This window comes from Artemia sp. Qi Xiang Cuo, chromosome 16 (assembly GCF_049724085.1).
Source record: "Artemia sp. Qi Xiang Cuo chromosome 16, ASM4972408v1, whole genome shotgun sequence".
Classification (NCBI taxonomy): Eukaryota; Metazoa; Arthropoda; class Branchiopoda; order Anostraca; family Artemiidae; genus Artemia; species Artemia sp. Qi Xiang Cuo.
In genome coordinates this window covers 14,164,900-14,184,205 of record NC_142809.1, presented here as the reverse complement: position 1 = coordinate 14,184,205, position 19,306 = coordinate 14,164,900, and the positions used below count along the sequence as shown (strand labels likewise).

Sequence of the window (19,306 nt, the reverse complement as noted above, 5' to 3'; positions counted from 1 at the left end):
AAGCTGTTTCATTTTCCTTTCAGATTTTTATCCTTAAATTTATTTTTCAATACCCACTTTTAGATAAATAATCACCGTAACTTTCAATTTTAATTGCAGCTTCAGTTGGTGGGCAGTTTGTCACATCATACAGCTATAGTATACAATTGTTTGAGCTTCATTGCATGAAAGCCATTTTGTCCCTTTTTCGCCTGGACAATGATCCCTCTAGAGGTAAAAATATTTCGGTCCTCCCATCGTAATACCGTTCTCAGAAAACTCATCCGAGTCAAATTTGATACAAACGCTTTCACCTGCTGTGGCAGAAAATCCCCTAGACTCTGCCCAAACTGAACCTTCAACACCAATAATAGCAGCTTCTGAAATACCTTTTGATAGCTATTGACTTTTTTTTAAAATCATTTTTTTTAAATCATAGAATACAAAGAAAACAACAGAAAAAGAAGAAAAGAACACTACGTTTGATCAAATATCTTATCGAATGCAAAGTACGAAGATGTCAGGTCGATTATCAATTGTTGAGCTTGCAAGTCGGAAAGTTGATCAGCAGCCTGCATGGCAGACAGAGTTTGGACCCAGGTATTTACTTTAGACTTTCCTTCGAAATTCCCAGGTAAAATGCTCAGTCGAGCCATAGAGTCCTGTAAATCTTTCAAATCCGTAAGTAATTCATCTGTTGCTTTTTGATCTAGTCTCACCCTAGTAATAAACAATATCAAAGTAATAAACAACGATGTGATATCAGCAATACATTTGTACGTATTTCTCTTGTCATCCTTAATTGTAACTGGCCGATCTTCTCGTATCCTCTGTAAGGCAGATGGACAATGCAATCCAAACCTACTGAACTCATCACTTCTGACTTTCTGACATGCTGCTTTATACTATAAAAATAATTTTGAACATGCTGCAATATATTCCTCATCAGAAACATGGTCTTTGATGAAGGCTTTTTCTGAGCACTGTAAAGTATTTCCAACAGCATGCAAATCTGCTAGGTTGTCAGAGTTTTCTCTTTTCCTTGCATTTCGATACAACTTGTCTTCTTCATTTAATCTGTACAAATGACGTTTAATAAGATCAATCAAAGAATTCATCTTAATAATTTTTCAATTTAATAATATATTTTCACCCCATAAGTCGACGTAACGAGTCACTTCAAGCAACAGGAAAACCAAACTAATTTTAAAATTTTTAGGTAGTTTTCTGGTTTGAATTAGAAAATAAAAATTATCGCTTAGACACCACAAACATTTTTGCAGTTTGCAGTTAAATAAAATTATTTTATTTAAAATTTGAAGGAATTATTCTAGTCAAAGATATAGGGCTGCTCAGTGTGACGTCACACAGCTAGCTTGACGTGTTAAATTCAAAATCTGGGTGAAACGTGGGAACCAAATACAAGCATATTTTATATAAATTTGCTTTTTTCTGCTTAAAGCTTATTCAATTGACTAAAGCAAAACCTTAGGTAGGTTTCACAAGAAATGTATGCAAAATGATACTGATCATTGGTGTTTTGCACCTGGGTCAAGCTTGGCAAAGGTACATTTCTCAACTGAAATCTTCAAATTGTACCAGGATTCCTCTGTGATGATTTAATTTCCTCAAGAATCAGCAGCTACACAAATACAGGGGGGGCAGCAACCCTTTGTTGATTGAGAGGGGGCAATGGTGGTCATCATAGGCTATAGGCTATGATGGATATTTCTATAAATAAAAAAAATTATGATCAAAGTGATTATTGTCAAAACAAAATTGTAAATCACAACTACATATTCACCTTCACCTACAACAGTCTAGTTACCCCTCCCCCACAAATACTTTATATAATGCTCAGAGAAGTTTGTCAGTTGCCAGTAACCTACTTTGCCTACGCTAGCCATAATAACTTTCTATAGTATTAATATTTAATTTATTCAAGATTCAGCAGCTACCCATATCCAGGGGGGCAGCAACCCTTTGTTGACTGAGACAGAGGTGAGGATGATCATATATGATGAATACTTTTATAAGTAAAGCAAAACATGATCAGAGTAATTATTGTCAAATCAAAAACTTTAAAATTAGGCCTACTTGCAAATCTAGGCAAAAAAAAAATCAAATCTGACTTATGAATTCATGAGTAATACTTCATATTTTACATATATATATATATATATATATATATATATATATATATATATATATATATATATATATATATATATATATATATATATATATATATATATATATATATATATATATATATATATATATATATATATATATATATAATAATAATAATAATAATAATAATATATATATATATATATATATATATATATATATATATATATATATATATATATAATATATATATAATAATATATATATATATATATATATATATATATATATATATATAATAATATATAATATATATATAATACATACATACATACATACATACATACATACATACATACATACATACATACATACATATATATATATATATATATATATATATATATATATATATATATATATATATATATATATATATATATATATATATATATATATATATATATATATATATATATATATATATATATATATATATATATATATATATATATATATATATATATATATATATATATATATATATATATATATATATATATATATATATATATATATATATATATATATATATATATATATATATATATATATATATATATATATATATATATATATATATATATATATATATATATATATATATATATATATATATATATATATATATATATATATATATATATATATATATATATATATATATATATATATATATATATATATATATATATATATATATATATATATATATATATATATATATATATATATATATATTGGACCCTTGCTGTCCAGTTTGGAGGGTATGCAGTGTATGATATATGATGAATACTTCTAAAACAAAACATGATCAGAGCAATTATTGTCAAATCAAAAGCTTTAAAATTAGGCCTACTTGCAAATTTAGGCTAAAAAATCAAATCTGACTTATAAATTCATGAGTAATAAAGAATGTGTTTAAGTCACTGAGGGTTGTTTTGCACATCATTATCTATTTTGAGGCCATTGAGAAAAGAGAATTGCCATCAGCTGCCAAAAATAACTTGCAACTTTCAGAATGCTTGAACCCTTTCCACAATGTCATATTATACTGGATGCAACAGAGGCAGAGATTGTTATCCCAAGAAACATCTTGACCAAAGCAAACTTACTTTTTCAAACTACAAGCAGCATAACACATTCAAAGGCCTTGTTGGAATAGCCCCTTCCAATGCTTATGTGATGTCTCTGCCTGCAGATAGCCATTTGGTTTGGTTCCATCCTTTGATAAATTATAGGCAATATAACCAGCCAATATTGCATAAGCAGAAAATACTGCGACTGTAAACTCTGAAGGAGACTACCAAACAAATGTTATCTAAAGGGTCAAACTATATCAGGTCAACACAGCCCGCAACCTTTTATACCCACAGGAAATTTTTGCACTGACTGTAGGCAAGGACGTTCCCAGATTTATTTTATTGGGGGGGGCAATCTGTAAATTTTACCAAATCACTACCTGATTTATGCCAAATTGTTGGCAGTAAAAAATAAATTTGCTAAAATTTGGGCAATTTTTCAAAAGGTATTCTGAAATTTTAGCCTTCAGCAAAAATTTTACCGAATGCCAAACCTGTGGGAGGGGTGGCGCACCCCTCCCTGCCCCCCGTTGGGACACTCCTTACTGTAGGATATGAAATTAGTTTATTTGCAAAAGTTTCAGTTTTTCTGTTGTATATCTTTTGAGCTATTTAAAATAGTGATGTTTCAAAAAATATAGATTTAAGATAGAAAAAAGAGTATCTCAGCTAATAAATAAGATAAGGAAATTAAGTTTGTTTTCACATTATATGTTTTAAATAAGCTTTTATAGTCAGGATCCATGCTTCAATTGTCTACAGTTGATTGATGTGCTACGCAATGTGAACACTTCTGGAGATGCCAAATTAAAAAAAAAAATATATATTGTTGATTATAGTGAGCTTAAGACATATGCAAAATTTTAATGTGGCAGTCTGAGTATTTTTAAAGCTATAACCAAATAATAAGTACAGCATAATGGCTATTCACTATGTTATTCTGAGGCCTGGTAACTGACCTATCTAGCTATTAATAGGATCTCCAAGTCTTACAAGCAGGTAAGCCTTGAGCTAGGGGCTTGGTAACACATTGATTTATATTACATGCAATATTATTTCAGGAAATATTGATCAACCTGGAATGGTGATTTACATACCAACACACTACTCCCTTACTCAAGAGTGTTTTGGGTTTCTTTGCTAGTGTATTTTAATTTTTATGGAACATTCTTAACTGCAATTTTAGAGGCCAGATTATGGAATTAAATTATATTTTTCTAGGACCAGTTATATATTACAGTTGTTATATGATTATTTTCTGATTTACGAATTAAATACCAAAAATTACAAATACTAGATGGCAAGTGCCAAAAAAATATTTTGGCAAGAAAACTGTCAAGTTGTTTTTAGACATTCTATTTTTTGTCTGATAAAATACCTCTTTGGTTTACCATGGTATGGACTTTTTATTTAACTGTATAAAACTACTGTTATTTTTTAGAATTCTATGCTAATTGGTTTTAACTAAAAGTAAATCCAATACAGCTCTGCCAGTATCAGGTCCCTGCTAATTTCTTATAATCAGCAAATGGATTGGCAACCAGTCTCCAGGAGGGGATAAAGGTATAAGAAATGCAAGATGAGTGGAAGTCATAAGAGGTCTGATTCATAGATGGGTGTGTATCAGAGGATTTGTCCTGGGTGATTTGGTGAAAATCACAAAATTATACTTTTACTTTGTTTACAAAATTATACTTTTAGTTTGTCCAGGGGATGTACAGAATCCTGTCAAGAAACTAAAAAAAAAGATGCACAGAAACCGTCATAGAGACTATTTGATTCTAATTGGCCTTTTATTTTCAGGATGCCTCATTGTTTTGCTCCTAAATGCACACACCATTCAAGGTATTTCAGCTGCAGCTTTTATCGATTCCCTAAAGAGGACAATGCTTCATACAAGCTCTGGGAATGTGCCACACGACGCAAAGGTGTCAAACCAAATCAAGAGTCTAGGTTGTGCTCCTGTCACTTTGCTCATGGTAAGAAAAGTAATGGACCTACAATCTTCGAGTGGAATTTGAACAAGAGGTTTGAGTTGAACTTTCCTGATCTAGAGAGAAAAAGTAAGAGAAAAAGAGAGGAGTCAGAAGTAGTTGAAATAGTCTTCAGTCCATGCGAAGCCGCTAACACTGAGTTAGTTGAAACATAACCTTTTCACTCAACTTCAACTGGTAATCTTGGAGTAATAAGGATCAACCCTGGTCCATCTCCAAGAAAGTCCAAGCTAAGAGTAGAGAAGTGTATCTTAGAGCATGAACTGGACCAGTTGAAGATTCAAAATACTGAGCTAATAAAACAGATAGAATAAAGGTCCTATCACATGACTTTTAATGAAATCAAGCATGATGACAGGCTTGTAAGTTTTTTATAGGATTACCATCAACAGAAGTATTCATTGCAGTTCTTGATATTGTGAAGCTTGTTAAGTTTAAATATGTTAGGGACTGGAGTGTCGTAGCTCTTAAAATTGAAGACCAACTTTTACTTACTTTAATGAAGTTGAGGCAAAATTTCAAGTTTTTAGACCTTGCTGTCCGGTTTGGAGTGTCTATCACAACCTGTAAGAATGTGTTTGGGTCACTGATGGTTGTTTTGCACAGGGTCTTCTTTGTTGAGGCCATTGAGAAAAGAAAATTACCATCAGTTTCCAAAAATAACTTGCAACTTCCAGAATGCTTCAAGCCCTTTCCACAATGCCATATTATACTGGATGCAACAGAGGTTGAGATTTATATACCAAAAAATCTTTACCAAAACAAACTTACTTTTTCAAATTACAAGCAGGGTAACACATTCAAAGGCCTTGTTGGAATAGCCCCTTCCAATGCTGTGATTTTTGTAAGTGAACTTTTTCCTGGGTCTGTCAGTGACAAAGAACTGACACGTCAGTCAAAAGTATTGCAAAAAGTTTTAAGCGGAGACCTGATCCTTGCTGATAAGGGGTTCACCATCCATGACATGCTACCTGGGGGTGTAGACCTTAATATTCCTCCATTTCTGTTTGGTAGACAATTTTCAGAGGAACAGGTTAAGCTGACGACCAAAATAGCTCGAGCTCGAATTCATGTGGAGAGAGTGATTCAAAGAATAAAAACTTTTGGAATTCTCTCTAATATCCCTTACCAGCTCCGAGGTGATTCATCAGCAATATTTCAGCTGTGTGCTAGAAGTGCATTTTTTTTTAAGACCTTTAAGATCCCTAGGATTAGCCGATTTGTCTGTAATCACACGTGGAATTTTCAAATCTCCAGAAGCGTTACTACAGGGAAGCAAAGATACTCTTTCTTTCTCTACCTTATGACCTTTGGCTGAGGAATCCAGCTTTCAGGCTAATGTTTTTTTGGGAATATTTTGTAATTTCAACCTGTTTAGGGTTGGTTATATAGTTGGCTTTATACTTTTTGCTATCTTGGAAAGGGGTTAGGTTAGAAAAATGAAACTTTCGGGTATGGGTCTACAGACTAAAGTATGTCATGGAAAGATATTTTGGAGTACGTATTGCCACTCTTCCTCCCCCTAGAGGACAATGACCTTTGATGACTTTCAAAAATCTTTTTGCTAAGAAAATAAAACTTTGCAAAACAGATTTCAATGGGTACTTGTCAAGTAAGGAAATTTCTAAGACTTAGAAATCAGAAGAGGGTTAACAGGATAGCTTGACATTACCTTCCCAAAGCATGTTCTTGGTCATGATTGTATGTTTTTGATTCGTTTCTGAAAGTTATATTTTCCTAACCTAACCCCTTTCAAAAATAGCAAAAAGTAGCTAAACTAGAATTTTACAAAGATCATTTCCAATACAAATAAATATTAATTATATTTGGTTTCAGGATAGAATTATGATTATATGAGTGTCTATTTCTCAGCAAGAATCTCATTTGTCACTTAATTTGAAAAGTTACAGTTGATCCTCTTCATCTCCACTGATGGTCAATTATATATAGTAAATCAAACTAAACCAAAAGCAGACAGAAATTACAATAGATAACCAAGTCAAACTAAAAAAAGAAACAATTAACATGAGTTTGACTGACAACCGAACCCCAACTCATTCTCAAGGTGCTCATTAGATCATAAATTGAGAGTTCGTGCCCCTTCTTTATAAGTCAAAAGTGATTATAGACCTCTCTTCTGGCCTGTGGCCTGGGGAAAATCTTGATTAGCGCCCCTTTCTGTCTCCTACAGAATTTTAATGCCAAGTTTGAAAAAACTTTCATTTATTAACGAAATGATTTTCAATATATTAATTTGACTATTATTATTTGATTGTTTTTATTTCAACCTTTTAAATTTATTTATTAATTAATTAACAATTTATTCATTAGTCTTAGTGTAACACTAAGACTAATGACCTATCTTAACATGACAGAAATGTCTTAGAAATAGGCATACACATGAGAGGAAAGTTCTGTTCCTTCCTAACTCGGCATGTAAATTATTCTGGTTCCCAGCCCCCTCTCAATTGAGTATTAGCTGCACAGTGGCAGGGGTGTCATGACTTTCCATGTCACTCATGGTTCCTGAGCTTGAAGAATTCACATTGTCATGGTCAAACAAGTTGCAGTACCTAAATGGGAATTAATAACCATCAGCAATATATAAGAGACATTTGAACATATGTGAAATAAAATAAATGGTGCTGTGTGGGGAAGGGTGTCAACGCTGTAAAAAAAAAATACTGGGGGAGAGCAACAACTTTTTAAGATGCCTGTTGGCCAGAAGCATATTATTTTGCTAATGTAACTGTATTTGACACATTCTGAACATTTATGGACACTAATGAAAGGGGTAAAATTAACCCTTGTGCAACTTTTAAGATGCACATTGTCATGTGCATCTTCTAGTTAAAAAGTGAACTAGAAGAGCCGTAAAAAGAGCCATATGGCCTTTACTATAGGCAACGCTGTATCGTTGGCTCTGACTATTATCTTAACAATTACCGATTCGCATTATTTTCAGATCCTGATCGTGAGTCCGTTTGGGTCCTGTCATCCCTGGAGGCATTTTTCTTGTTTGTTTGTTTTTGTTTAAAGAAAAATGGCAAAGGAGGTGGGACACAAGGAGAAGATTCTAGAAAACTAAGAAAATGCAACGTGATTTTTATTCAATGTGCATCCAACTGTCTGGTTTTCAGTCAGAAACAACGCTCTCGCATTGTCTATAGTAAAGAGCCACCTGGGTTCAATATATTCTTTTTTTTTCTCCCCAAAGCGCTGTATATGAAAGGAGTTGTCCTATAAACTTTGGATAGGGATTTTTCGATTTAAAATTGAAAGTTTTAGTGCCTCTTTAAGAGTCGAAATTGATGAGACGGCAACAGGCCCCACTCCCAAGCCTTTTTTCCCCAAAGACATCTAAGCAAAATTTTAGGATAGTCATTTCATTCAAAATAGTCTAAAAGTCATATAGCTTTACCTCCGAGCTGACATAAGCCTTCAAAGCCCCTGGGCCAAGACAGCTACTTGCGACTGCGGCTAAGACTATTTGTGACTGCGACTACTTGCAACTCTGATTAGTTGCGTCTCTACCTGTGACTGTAACTAATGTTGAGGGGTCATTTAAAATCTAAAAGGGTGTAAAAAAGATCTATCTTTCGTAGTCCATGAATCTGAAACTGCATAGCTTCCAGAATCTTAAGATTTTTTTTTGTTCAGCAGTAGTCTCATTACCTATGAAATAAAATTATGTACAATCGAGTCCTGTAATACAACTTCGGACTAATTAGGACTCCTTTCTCACACAAACAGGTAGAACTAAATCCTTAGCCCGCTTCGGCGGTGAGGGACGGTGCATTCTAAAGTATATTTATGTTAACAATAGTTGAAATTATAGGTTAAAAGTTTCCAGAAGAACCAAAACCAATGAATGCGGTTCCACCTACCTTTTTGAGAGCCTCAGCCACACATTATTCGAAATACTTTACAAGAAGCACTTTTCCAGAGTAAAAGCTTTTTTTATAACTGAAGCCTGAAGAAAAGCAAGTATTCTCATAGGGGAGATTGAATAAAGTCAGTAAGTTTTTACCTACTGATACAGCCTTGCAGCTACAGCTGGTTTAATACTTTGAAAGTGGAAAGCCAGATAAAACTTCAGAAACTGTATGCATACATAATGAAATGTATTAATATTCAAATTGGTGGACATTAAAATGGCCGTAAAATAAACAAACAACTAAAATGACATGCGAGAAATTTAGCAAAAATCAAGCCTTTCAATTGTTAGACTGTGCGCACGCCAGCTTGAAAAAAAAGTTGAGGTTTCGGATGTTCAGACAGAGTTTGTGTCATCTTATGAATGGCTTCATTTTCTTTATACCTAAATTACGGTTACAGGTTTCAAAAAATATTTCTTTAACTAAATATGAACTGATGTAATACAAGAGTATAAAAAATGGCTATTTTTATGCATTCTCTTTCTGTTGAGAAAGAAATTCTTGAATGATTGCCGCCTCCAAGGGAATCAAAAGCATTTCCACGCCTTCAGCAGATCTTTTGGATTTAAGAAGTTTATGATCCCGAAATTCTGTCAGTTGAGCACGGAGTGTTACATCAGAATTGACCAAAAATGATTCTCGGCACATCCGGTACAATTCTTGAAAGGCAAGACCTAAAATAAGTCACTTATTACAAATTTCGTTTTATCTGTAATCACAACCACTGAAAACAGAAGAATAGTGTGCAAATCTTTCTGTGAAGACCTCTGCTCAACCGTCCTCGGTGCAGGTAAAATCCCAGCCCGTATCTCACTGACTGGTGAGTGGCTTAGTCTTGGAATTGAGTTTTTTAGCTTTTAAATTTTTAGTTCTACTGGTTTTGGATTTTCTTTGTTTCCCATTTCTAATTTTTATAACGTTGTTTGGTCTTTAGATATACAGTTTTTCCATTTAGGTTTTTTTTTGTTTTTTTCTACTGTCTTTTCTTTTTTTTTCAGGAGCATAATTTTATTTAAACATAAATTACAAAAAACAAACGCCAAGGAACCTTTCGGTTCGTTAGGCCAACTCCAACTTCCAACACATAATTCAATATAAATAAACAAAAACAAAACATTATCCCCCGCCGACGGGCAAACAAAACAAAACAACTAAAAATTATATTATGGCACTACTAAAAAAAAAAAAAAAAAAAAAAAAAAAAAAAAAAAAAAAAAATCAAACAAGATAAATATTATTACAAAAATCCCTTAATTTTCCCCGGAAAATACTTCGGTCATGCTCACGCACAACCCCAATTGGTAAAAGACTCCAGGAGCTCGACAAAACATGCCGAGCAGAGAACTGTGACCGGGTTGTTTCACACTGCGGCCGCCGAAAAGCATCTGCATTTCTTGTGTTATAATTGTGAAGATCCACACCAGTTATAAACATGCCATTAAAACATTCTGAGGTAAAGTAAACTCACCACTTCTAAAAATTAGACAATTTTGAGCAAATTCTGCTTGTTTTAGGTTTGACTATCCCACTTTACTTTTCGTTGAAAACTTAAAGGAAAATAAATCAGTAAAAAAGAAAGGTATATATATATATATATATATATATATATATATATATATATATATATATATATATATATATATATATATATATATATATATATATATATATATATATATATATATATTAGTGTGGTAATACAGGCCCAGATTACTGGGCTTCATGTTTTTTTTCTTGATTTTTTTGTGAATAAAGCATATCTCCATTGAAAAAAAGGGAGGACAAGTACCCTTTGGGATGAAAGATTGTGGGATGAAAGATTGAAAGGATGAAAGATTGTCGAAGATCGTCCTTTTCGACCAACCATATAAAGCCAAACTAAAAGCAGATCGTCCACGAATGGGGTGGGAGGAGGTTGTAGGCAAAGACTTAAGGGAAATTAGAACGTCTTGGAAGGGTGTAAAGAGGGCTGTTTTGAGTAAATTGGCAAGAAGGAAGAGCGTGCAGAAATGTTTTGTGCTGCAGAACTCACTGCAGCTTTGTGCTGCAGTGAGTTGGGATTAGTAGTAATAGTGGTATGAATGATATAGTACTTAAAAGCTGTAACTTATAATATTAACTTTCTTTTACTGATTTATTTTTCTTTAAGTTTTCAACGAAAAGTAAAGTGGGATAGTCAAACCTAAAACAAGCAGAATTAGCTCAAAATTGCCTAATTTTTAGAAGTGGTGAGTTTCTAAAAATTAGCTTCGGCCATAAAAAAGGAACAAGCTGTAAAGCAGACCCACATTTAGGGGAAGGGAAGGAAGGGGGCAAAATTTCGGACCCTTTCAATTAAAATCAGAATCCCCAGCCATTTTGTTTCTGACAGATTGTATATATTTATGGAGAATTGAGCAAAAAACTTCAGCCAAACTCGGAAGCAGCCCTTCCTTACACCAAAGTCCGCTATTGTAAAGAAACATACCTTTATACATATCCGAATCTTCATTCTCAAGCTGGTATCTAGCAATCAAACAGAATATTTTTTTAGCATTTGGCGTCAGCGAAGCAAATACATGAGCCAGTGAAGATAGGGCCAAGTCAGAGGACGATTGAACCATCAAAGAAGACTCAAATGCAGTTTCGTTAGAATAAGGCAGAAACGTTGTTACATCGAACCATAGAAAATTGAATCTACTCAGCTTCAGATGATCCCACACTAGAATCAAATTAAAAAACAAACGATTTTTTTTTTATCAAAAGGAAAGAACAAATATAACATTAAAACATTCAAAACTATCACATTTAAGACAAGTACCCTCAAGGCCGTACCCAGGGGGAGGTAGAGGGGTATGAATCCCCCCCCAAATGTTTGTCTGACTCTTAAAAACGTGACAAAAACGGATATAAACAAATTTTTTATGCGTTTTTTGAAGTTTTTTGTGTAACCCGAAGAAAATCTTTGACTAGACCCCCCCCACCGAAAAATAATCCTGGGTAAGGCCTTGACTACCCTGAAATAAACAGAAATGGCTGTGAACTAGAATATAAGGTTTAAAACGAGCAATATTACAAGGAACACTGATGTAACTTGAATGAGTACAAATCATTGAAATTAAATCGTTGTGCTATTTCCCTTAAACCTCCCAAAGAAAATCAAAATAGCACTTTACTAACGACACAATGATGGTAGCGAATATTATATTAAACATTTATAAACATAGAAAGTGAATTCCTCCGAGATTCAGATTCTTCAAATTAGAATCAAATTAAGAAATTATATTTTTTTACGAGAAACAAGGAGTGTATCTAAAACTCGAAATGAACAGAAACAAGCTTATATAAAATACAAAACTTAATACAAACGAACAAAAAAATGGAATGAACGGTGAAATTAAACCGAAAATGAAAAAGCAAAAGTACAAGGGGAATTACCAGTTTCCACGTAATTCCCCCACGTAATTGGGGGGGGTACAAAAAAACTTTAAAAAGGCATCAAAGCATGTTTTTATGGATCTTTATTACATTTTTACGAGACGGACAAACATTCCGGTGGAAGGACTCTAACTTCCTAAACCCTCCCCTCAATACGTTCTTGTCTTTAATGGATGAAGACGCGCCATAAACCTTAACATATCTATGAGTAATCCACCGGCTCTTATTTTAAGTAAGTTCTGTCGAAAATCCTGGTTGCATATATACTCGTATATGAACAAATGTTACTAGAGAAAGAAATCTTAGAACAGATAGATCTAAGATTTCTTATATTTCAGGAAAACATTAAGAGGTTTAGAAAAATACCTTAGAGGCTAAGACAAAACCTCCAAGATTTCTTTCAGTCGAAGTTGGTAATAAAACACAAAACTAAAAATATAAATAGGAGGTATTTCACTTTACCTACTCAGCGCTGGCGATCCTGATATGCATTTTATCTTTTTAATTCGCGATAACAGACGAAAAACCACCCCACTCTCGGATAAGGATGGTAAATGAAACTCAGAGAGGAAAGAAAATAACAAAATAAAAAATAAAATAAAAAAAGGTGAGAAAACGAGGATTTTGTCAGCCAGTGGCGAACCTTGAAGAAGAAGAAGATTCTTTTTCTTCCTTCTTCTTTTTCTTTTTTTTTTAGCACTGAGGAAGACTCGGCGGAGGTCCTTGTCGAAATATTTGCTTATTTCTTCTTCTTCATGGTTCGCCACTGGCTGACAAAATCCTCGTTTTTTCAACTTTTTGGATTTTATTTGTCATTTTGTTATTTTCTTTCCTCTCTGAATTTCATTTGTCATTTATAGCCAGTGTGATCTTAGAATGTATTTAAGGATGGTAAAGGTGCATTTTGATTACCAGTTTTTAGGCCAATACACGAAATGTTATTTTGGCCAGAGGACACAGCCACGGTAATTTTAGAGGGTTTTTTTCATTGCTTAAAAAGGTAAAATTCGTCTTTTTATGTAGTAATCGCTTCCTTTGTGGATTTTATTTTTCCGCCTTTGAAGGTACCCTTACAGTGGTATCTTGTTCCTTATGAGAAAACGGTTAATTAGCCTACCTTAAAAACAGTCGAAAGTTATTTATCGTAAGTTTTGTTTGTTTTACGTTTAATCAATTTACTGGTAGTGACTTATAGTAGTTTTACTCTTGAAAAACTATTTTATTTTATTTCTGCTCAATTTTAGTTTAATATGGCTCTTTAGTTTTCTTTGTAAAATTTCTTTTGTCAGAAAGATTTGTTTTATGAACAATTAGAAGGCTTCTATCGTAAACAGAACAAAAAATATAGTGATTAGATTTTTAGAATATAATTAATTTAATTAGATTTTGAGTATAGCCTCATAGCGATTAGAAAATAAGAAGGTTTCTATCGTAAATAGAACAAAATTAAGAGCCCTTTGAGCATAGCGATGCAATTAGATATGGATTTAGTAAAACGCTTAATATCATTTGTTGGGATCTATAAATCTGCGTTTTTTAGATCAGATAATATTTCTGTTTTTAATAGATTTACCCTACTTTTGGTAAGGACAGTGACAAAAAAAAACTTTCTAAGGAGCATTGGTACTGGTCTTGAATCCGATAAACACGCGATAAATGAAGTTCGGTTAATGCTAATGAAATAAAACCAAATAGGATAAAAATATAATGGTACTTACGCATTAAACGTACTCTTTTATGTATATACAGATACCCGCCAGACTGGTTATTTCGAGACCGCTATTAAGAATTGGAATGCAAAGAGTAGTTTTCATTACGTTTACGATTTTTAAACTATTGTTTTTTGGGGTTTAGGGGGGGGGGGAGGTACCTAGGTTAGGTTTCGTATTTAATATATGGTATGCTTTACCCCCCCCCCCTAATGTGCGAATATATAGCCCAAATTTGTTTCTAAACTGTTATATATTCATCCTATTTTATTTTATTTCATTAGCATTAATCAAACTTGATTTCTTTAGCAATATATAAAAGAGTACATTTAATGCGTAAGTACCAATATAATAGTTTAAGAAAATATTTATAAAAACTGCGCCCAAAAGGCAGAAATATTCTTCATAATCGCGGCAAAATAAACTGCGCCTTCAGCCTTCACTGCCGCACGCTACATATGCTCGGCTAAGTAGGATGTCAAATGTTGGCGGGCAGTACCACGGTGCCGTTTATTTTGCCACTTCGCTGAGCCCCACACCCTCTCAACTTTTAGAGTGTTTGCGCCGGTGTCTGGGTCTACAAAACTCGTTTTATGATTTACTGTTTTATGAGTGAAACCTGCATCTTGCAGGTCACTTGTTTTATAAACTTTCCAACACTCTGAAATTATCGTTGTTCCAGGCTCTATGTGCAGCTTAATTTGTTGTAGCAAAGTTTCTGCCGTTTGATCGGTGACCTCAACTAAAAATCTTTCAACCGTTTCCCGGCACACACCACCTAACACCCACTGTTGTGGTAAAATTCATCCAGAATTATGTTTTCTTTTTGTGAAAATGGATTCGTTTATTTCCACTATTTTCCAATTCCTCCAATTTTCCCACAGTTTTTCTGTTGCACAGAGAACATGCACACTTCACGGAGGTAGATATTCCAATCGACTACCGTTTGTTTACAAACGTCCAGCTCTTGTTCACACCAGGCCACAGACGACAAACAGACCTTTCTTCAATCACTATACATTCCAGACTAACCGGTTATTATCCTATCTAGCATTAACGAAACTTCACTTATCGCGTGTTTATCGGATTCAAGACAAGTACCGGGGTATTTTATAGTTGCAGTATAATTGACGATGTAAATTAGAAGAATCTGAAATATATGTTTGTATTTCCATAAAAAAAAATCAAAAAAAATATCCAGCTGTCCGTTGTTGCTCATTATCCAAGTTATCCACTTTATAGAGCATTAAATGAAAAAATAACTATTTTTTAAATGAAAGTAAAGAGCAACATTAGAACTTAGAAGGAACAGAAATTATTCCGTATTAGAAGTGGTCTGCCTCCTCCTCAGCCTCTCACTCTTTGCACTTAGGTTTTACAGTTCATTAAAAAAAAAACTTCTTATTCCAATTAAATAGCCCTGGTGTTTGATCAGTCGTTCTTATAGGATTGAGAAAATAAGACAAACTTTACCGCAAAGACCAAATGTTTGCGAAGGGAGCAGCCACCCTCATAAACAGATTGATTTCTGTTCGTGTTAAGTGTTAATGTTGATCTTTACTTTCATTTGAAATCAAATTGTTTTTTCATTTGATTTCTTTCCGTTTATTAAAGCAAACCCACAGCTACCCCAAACGTGAGGAGGGTAACCTTTCCTTTAAACTTTGAGAAAAAGAGAAGATTAAAGACTAAATCTGTTATCATCTGAATATTCATTTGTTTCACATGAAAAAGGAAAAGTTTCACATTTTGCAATGTGCCTATAGGGCTCTCATACATGTTGATTGTCGTTCAAGGGGGGTCTGAAATATCGAAAAATAATCAAAAGTTCATCGTTTCCATGATTTGCAACGTGTATCCCTGAAACAAATCTTTTTTCTAAGAGTTTCCCAATAGACGATATTAGGGGGTAATGCACAAAGGAAATAAGAAGCATTTAAAAACTGAGATAGAAAAACCAGATACATTATCATTTAAATCTCTGTGAAAAAAGCTCCTAACAGCACTCCCCCCGAACCTTCAGCAGTTTTCTTATGGCACTGATGATCCCTCCCTCCTCTCTCTATCTTTGTGCTGGTAAACATATTAATGTAATCTTTTACATTACACTGAAAAAGCATTTCTGAAGTGGGGTGCTATCACCCCCAGCACCAATAGTACAAGCATAGTCCACAAATATTCATGGGAATCAAGAGGGATTAGAGATTGATTCCCCCCCCCCGCAGATAAAATCCTTCAACATCATCAGAAGGATTACAGAGAGGTAGGAAATTTGGATATAGAACCACGTTTTTGAGGCTTAAAGCACATTCGCCAACATACACAAAGATTCACCAACCCTCCACCGCAATAACTTATGCACACTTATACATCATTGTACATGATCTTATTAAGCCTCAAATACATAAAATTAGTTAGCATGAAGCGTAAGGATAATGTCTACTTAACAGTTTATTTTGTATAGATTACGTGCACCTTAAGGAACAAATTCACCATCACGGGGCATTGCTATATAGGAAACTAGATAGCTCAAAATATACTTTCTCGATACTTTTAAATCAATTTGCTATTTCAAAATTTTCACTTGATGGATTTTTTCAATATCTTTTTTGTAAAGCCTATATATATTTCTATTTCTATAGAGCCTTCTCATAATATTCTAGGACAAAAGGTTCAACAAGATCACCGTTGAAAAAAACAAACTCACAAACAAATAAAAAAGCTAACACGAATAAGTGATCACCTTTCTTGGAAGAAATAAAAAGTTTCACACTTTGAAGATACCTCACCCTTTTGAAGGAACCGCTGAATTCGACAGTGTAATTTTAATCAAAATCACTCACCCTTTCGGCTGTGCATCCTTTATTTTCTTAAATAGGGTAATTTTTCTAAGGCTCGTAAATTTTACTAGGTAGCTTTAAACTCAATGAATTTCATATATTTTGAATCAACATAGAAATTCAACTCCTTTATCATAGTGACTCCTTTTTGGAGTCACTATTAGCAAGAATTGTATCTTACTTAAGTCGCTTCTTAATATATAGAAAATAAACTTAAAATCCAATATTTCTGTTTAAACATGGTGAAAACAAAGTTCCAGGAAACACTTGTCTGTACGCTCCTGGGAAATTCCCTGGAGACATTCAAGTTAAATCCACCTCTAAACTTTTTGCACCGATAGGCATATGTATAATCTGTTACGCTACAGAAAATGTTTTTTTACAATAAGAAGGGGGGTTTCACCCCGCAGAATATATATCCGTGCTCAATCCAAATGCAGGGTGATCATAGATTAATGACCCCCCCTCTCCATGCCCTCTTTTATGATTACCCGAAGACTTGCACGGAGTAAAAAAAAATTTGGACATAAAAGTGCTCTTTTGGGATATCAGGTACATCCCCTGGACCTACAAAATGACAAACAGCCCCTCCTCCATAATAGCTGATGCGCAATTATACACCAATGTGCAAAATTCTATCAAACATCAAGTGAATTAGCTTATTTAAATAAAATTTTAGAATAAAGTCTTACATATTTTATGTATTTAGTACGGACAACGTGACTCTTAAGGAACGAATGTCACACCGTCATAGTCTCAGAAGCGGGGAAGTCCAATATACGGTTTTTCGACAATTTTGAATTGATCAACATCTTTTGTGCCGGTAAGAATATAAATACCACATAAGAAACATTTACCACATATACCTCAGAAGAAACATTTTTATGCAACAAGAAGGCAGTTATCACTCCATATATCCCATATACAAGCTTAGTCCAAATGAAGGAAGTTTATATTTTTATCTGTAATTTATGCCAGTGGGTGTTACACAGCACCACTGTTAAACAGTGGGTGTTAACCGTGGGTGTTAACTTGACAGTAAGTAAGGGCCTCAACATGGTCATTCTTCCGCTTTAGCCAGTCTACATCAAAATTTTGACTAGGCACACCCAAATTTGGTAAACAATCTTCTTCTTATCTATGTTGAGGTTGTTGAATTGCAGGTCGTAAGTTCTTATGCTCTTGGACATAAGTTAATTTGTCTTCCTCTTTGATCCAAAGTATAACTTTCAAAGCTTTTATTTTCCCTGATTGCATTCCTCCAATTGCGATGAAACATGACTTGGTGTCTATTAGATACCTGGATGAAATTTTTTTACCTTCCTACAATACATACACATGGATAGTTCCTCGTCCAGAATGGACGAATTTATAATGAGGAACAGCCCATTCTGGCCCCATCTCATTCAACTGACTGATCTTGTTTAGGCCAGAAAGTACGGTCTTTGAAAATCTGCCATCAACGTTGTCTAGTCATCATGGTTGCAGCATTTACTGTAATCTGGCAGAGGAGGATGTCTACTCTACCTTAAAGAGAAATGTCAAAAATTCTGAAAAATTTGAGATTTCAAGGGGGGGGGCAAATCATCCCACGCCAGTATATATCTATCTCAGTTTCAAAGGCATTGCCCATTCTTCAAATGAAACACCAATGTAAATTGTTTAATAGCAAAAGATTATCACGCTTTTGGAAAGAAAAGAAAGAATGAACAAAAGGGGTCAATTCATTAATTGCAAAAGACAATCTCATTTGTGGATTATTATCTAAATTTGTATTTTTAAATTTGAACGCGGCAGTTGAACAACTTAGGATCTGGAGTGTTAGAAAGCCAATATATTCGTCTAACAAACGCGCTATTACCCATGAAACAATTCAATAGATGACCACCATGCTTCACCCACAAATAGTCAAAGAGTCAGTGTTTTCACTAAGCTTGCCTCAAATTTTTATAGTTAATATTTTCATCAAAAGTACGCCTGTGACAAAGTTGCTGACTTGATGTTAAATCCAGCAGTCGAATGAATTCAACTCCAGTCAGAATCTGGCCTCACTAAAAGTTTAACGGTTAAAACTTATTCCTTTTGATTAAGAACTATGCAACTAATCAAATTTTCCCTTTTATTCTGTCTCGTACGGTCTTATCCTCTAGTTAT

At 33.7% G+C, this 19,306-nt stretch overlaps 1 protein-coding gene and 1 pseudogene across 2 annotated transcripts in view; both read right to left on the bottom strand.

Annotated features, from left to right (window-relative positions):
- Nucleotides 1–455: 455 nt before the first annotated feature.
- Nucleotides 456–1,097, bottom strand: LOC148942598 (vacuolar protein sorting-associated protein 28 homolog pseudogene; annotated as a pseudogene).
- Nucleotides 1,098–9,609: 8,512 nt separating this feature from the next.
- The window catches only part of Orc2 (origin recognition complex subunit 2), a 30,877-nt gene continuing 21,180 nt past the window's right edge, over nt 9,610–19,306 (bottom strand). For both annotated transcript variants that reach the window (XM_089102591.1, XM_089102589.1), the window contains exons 3-4: nt 11,654–11,887; nt 9,610–9,860 (exon numbers count right to left, since the gene is read on the bottom strand). In XM_089102591.1, the coding sequence (XP_088958717.1) occupies nt 9,655–9,860; nt 11,654–11,887 (440 nt within the window). In that variant the 3' untranslated portion in view covers nt 9,610–9,654. The remainder of the gene's footprint in view (nt 9,861–11,653; nt 11,888–19,306) is intronic.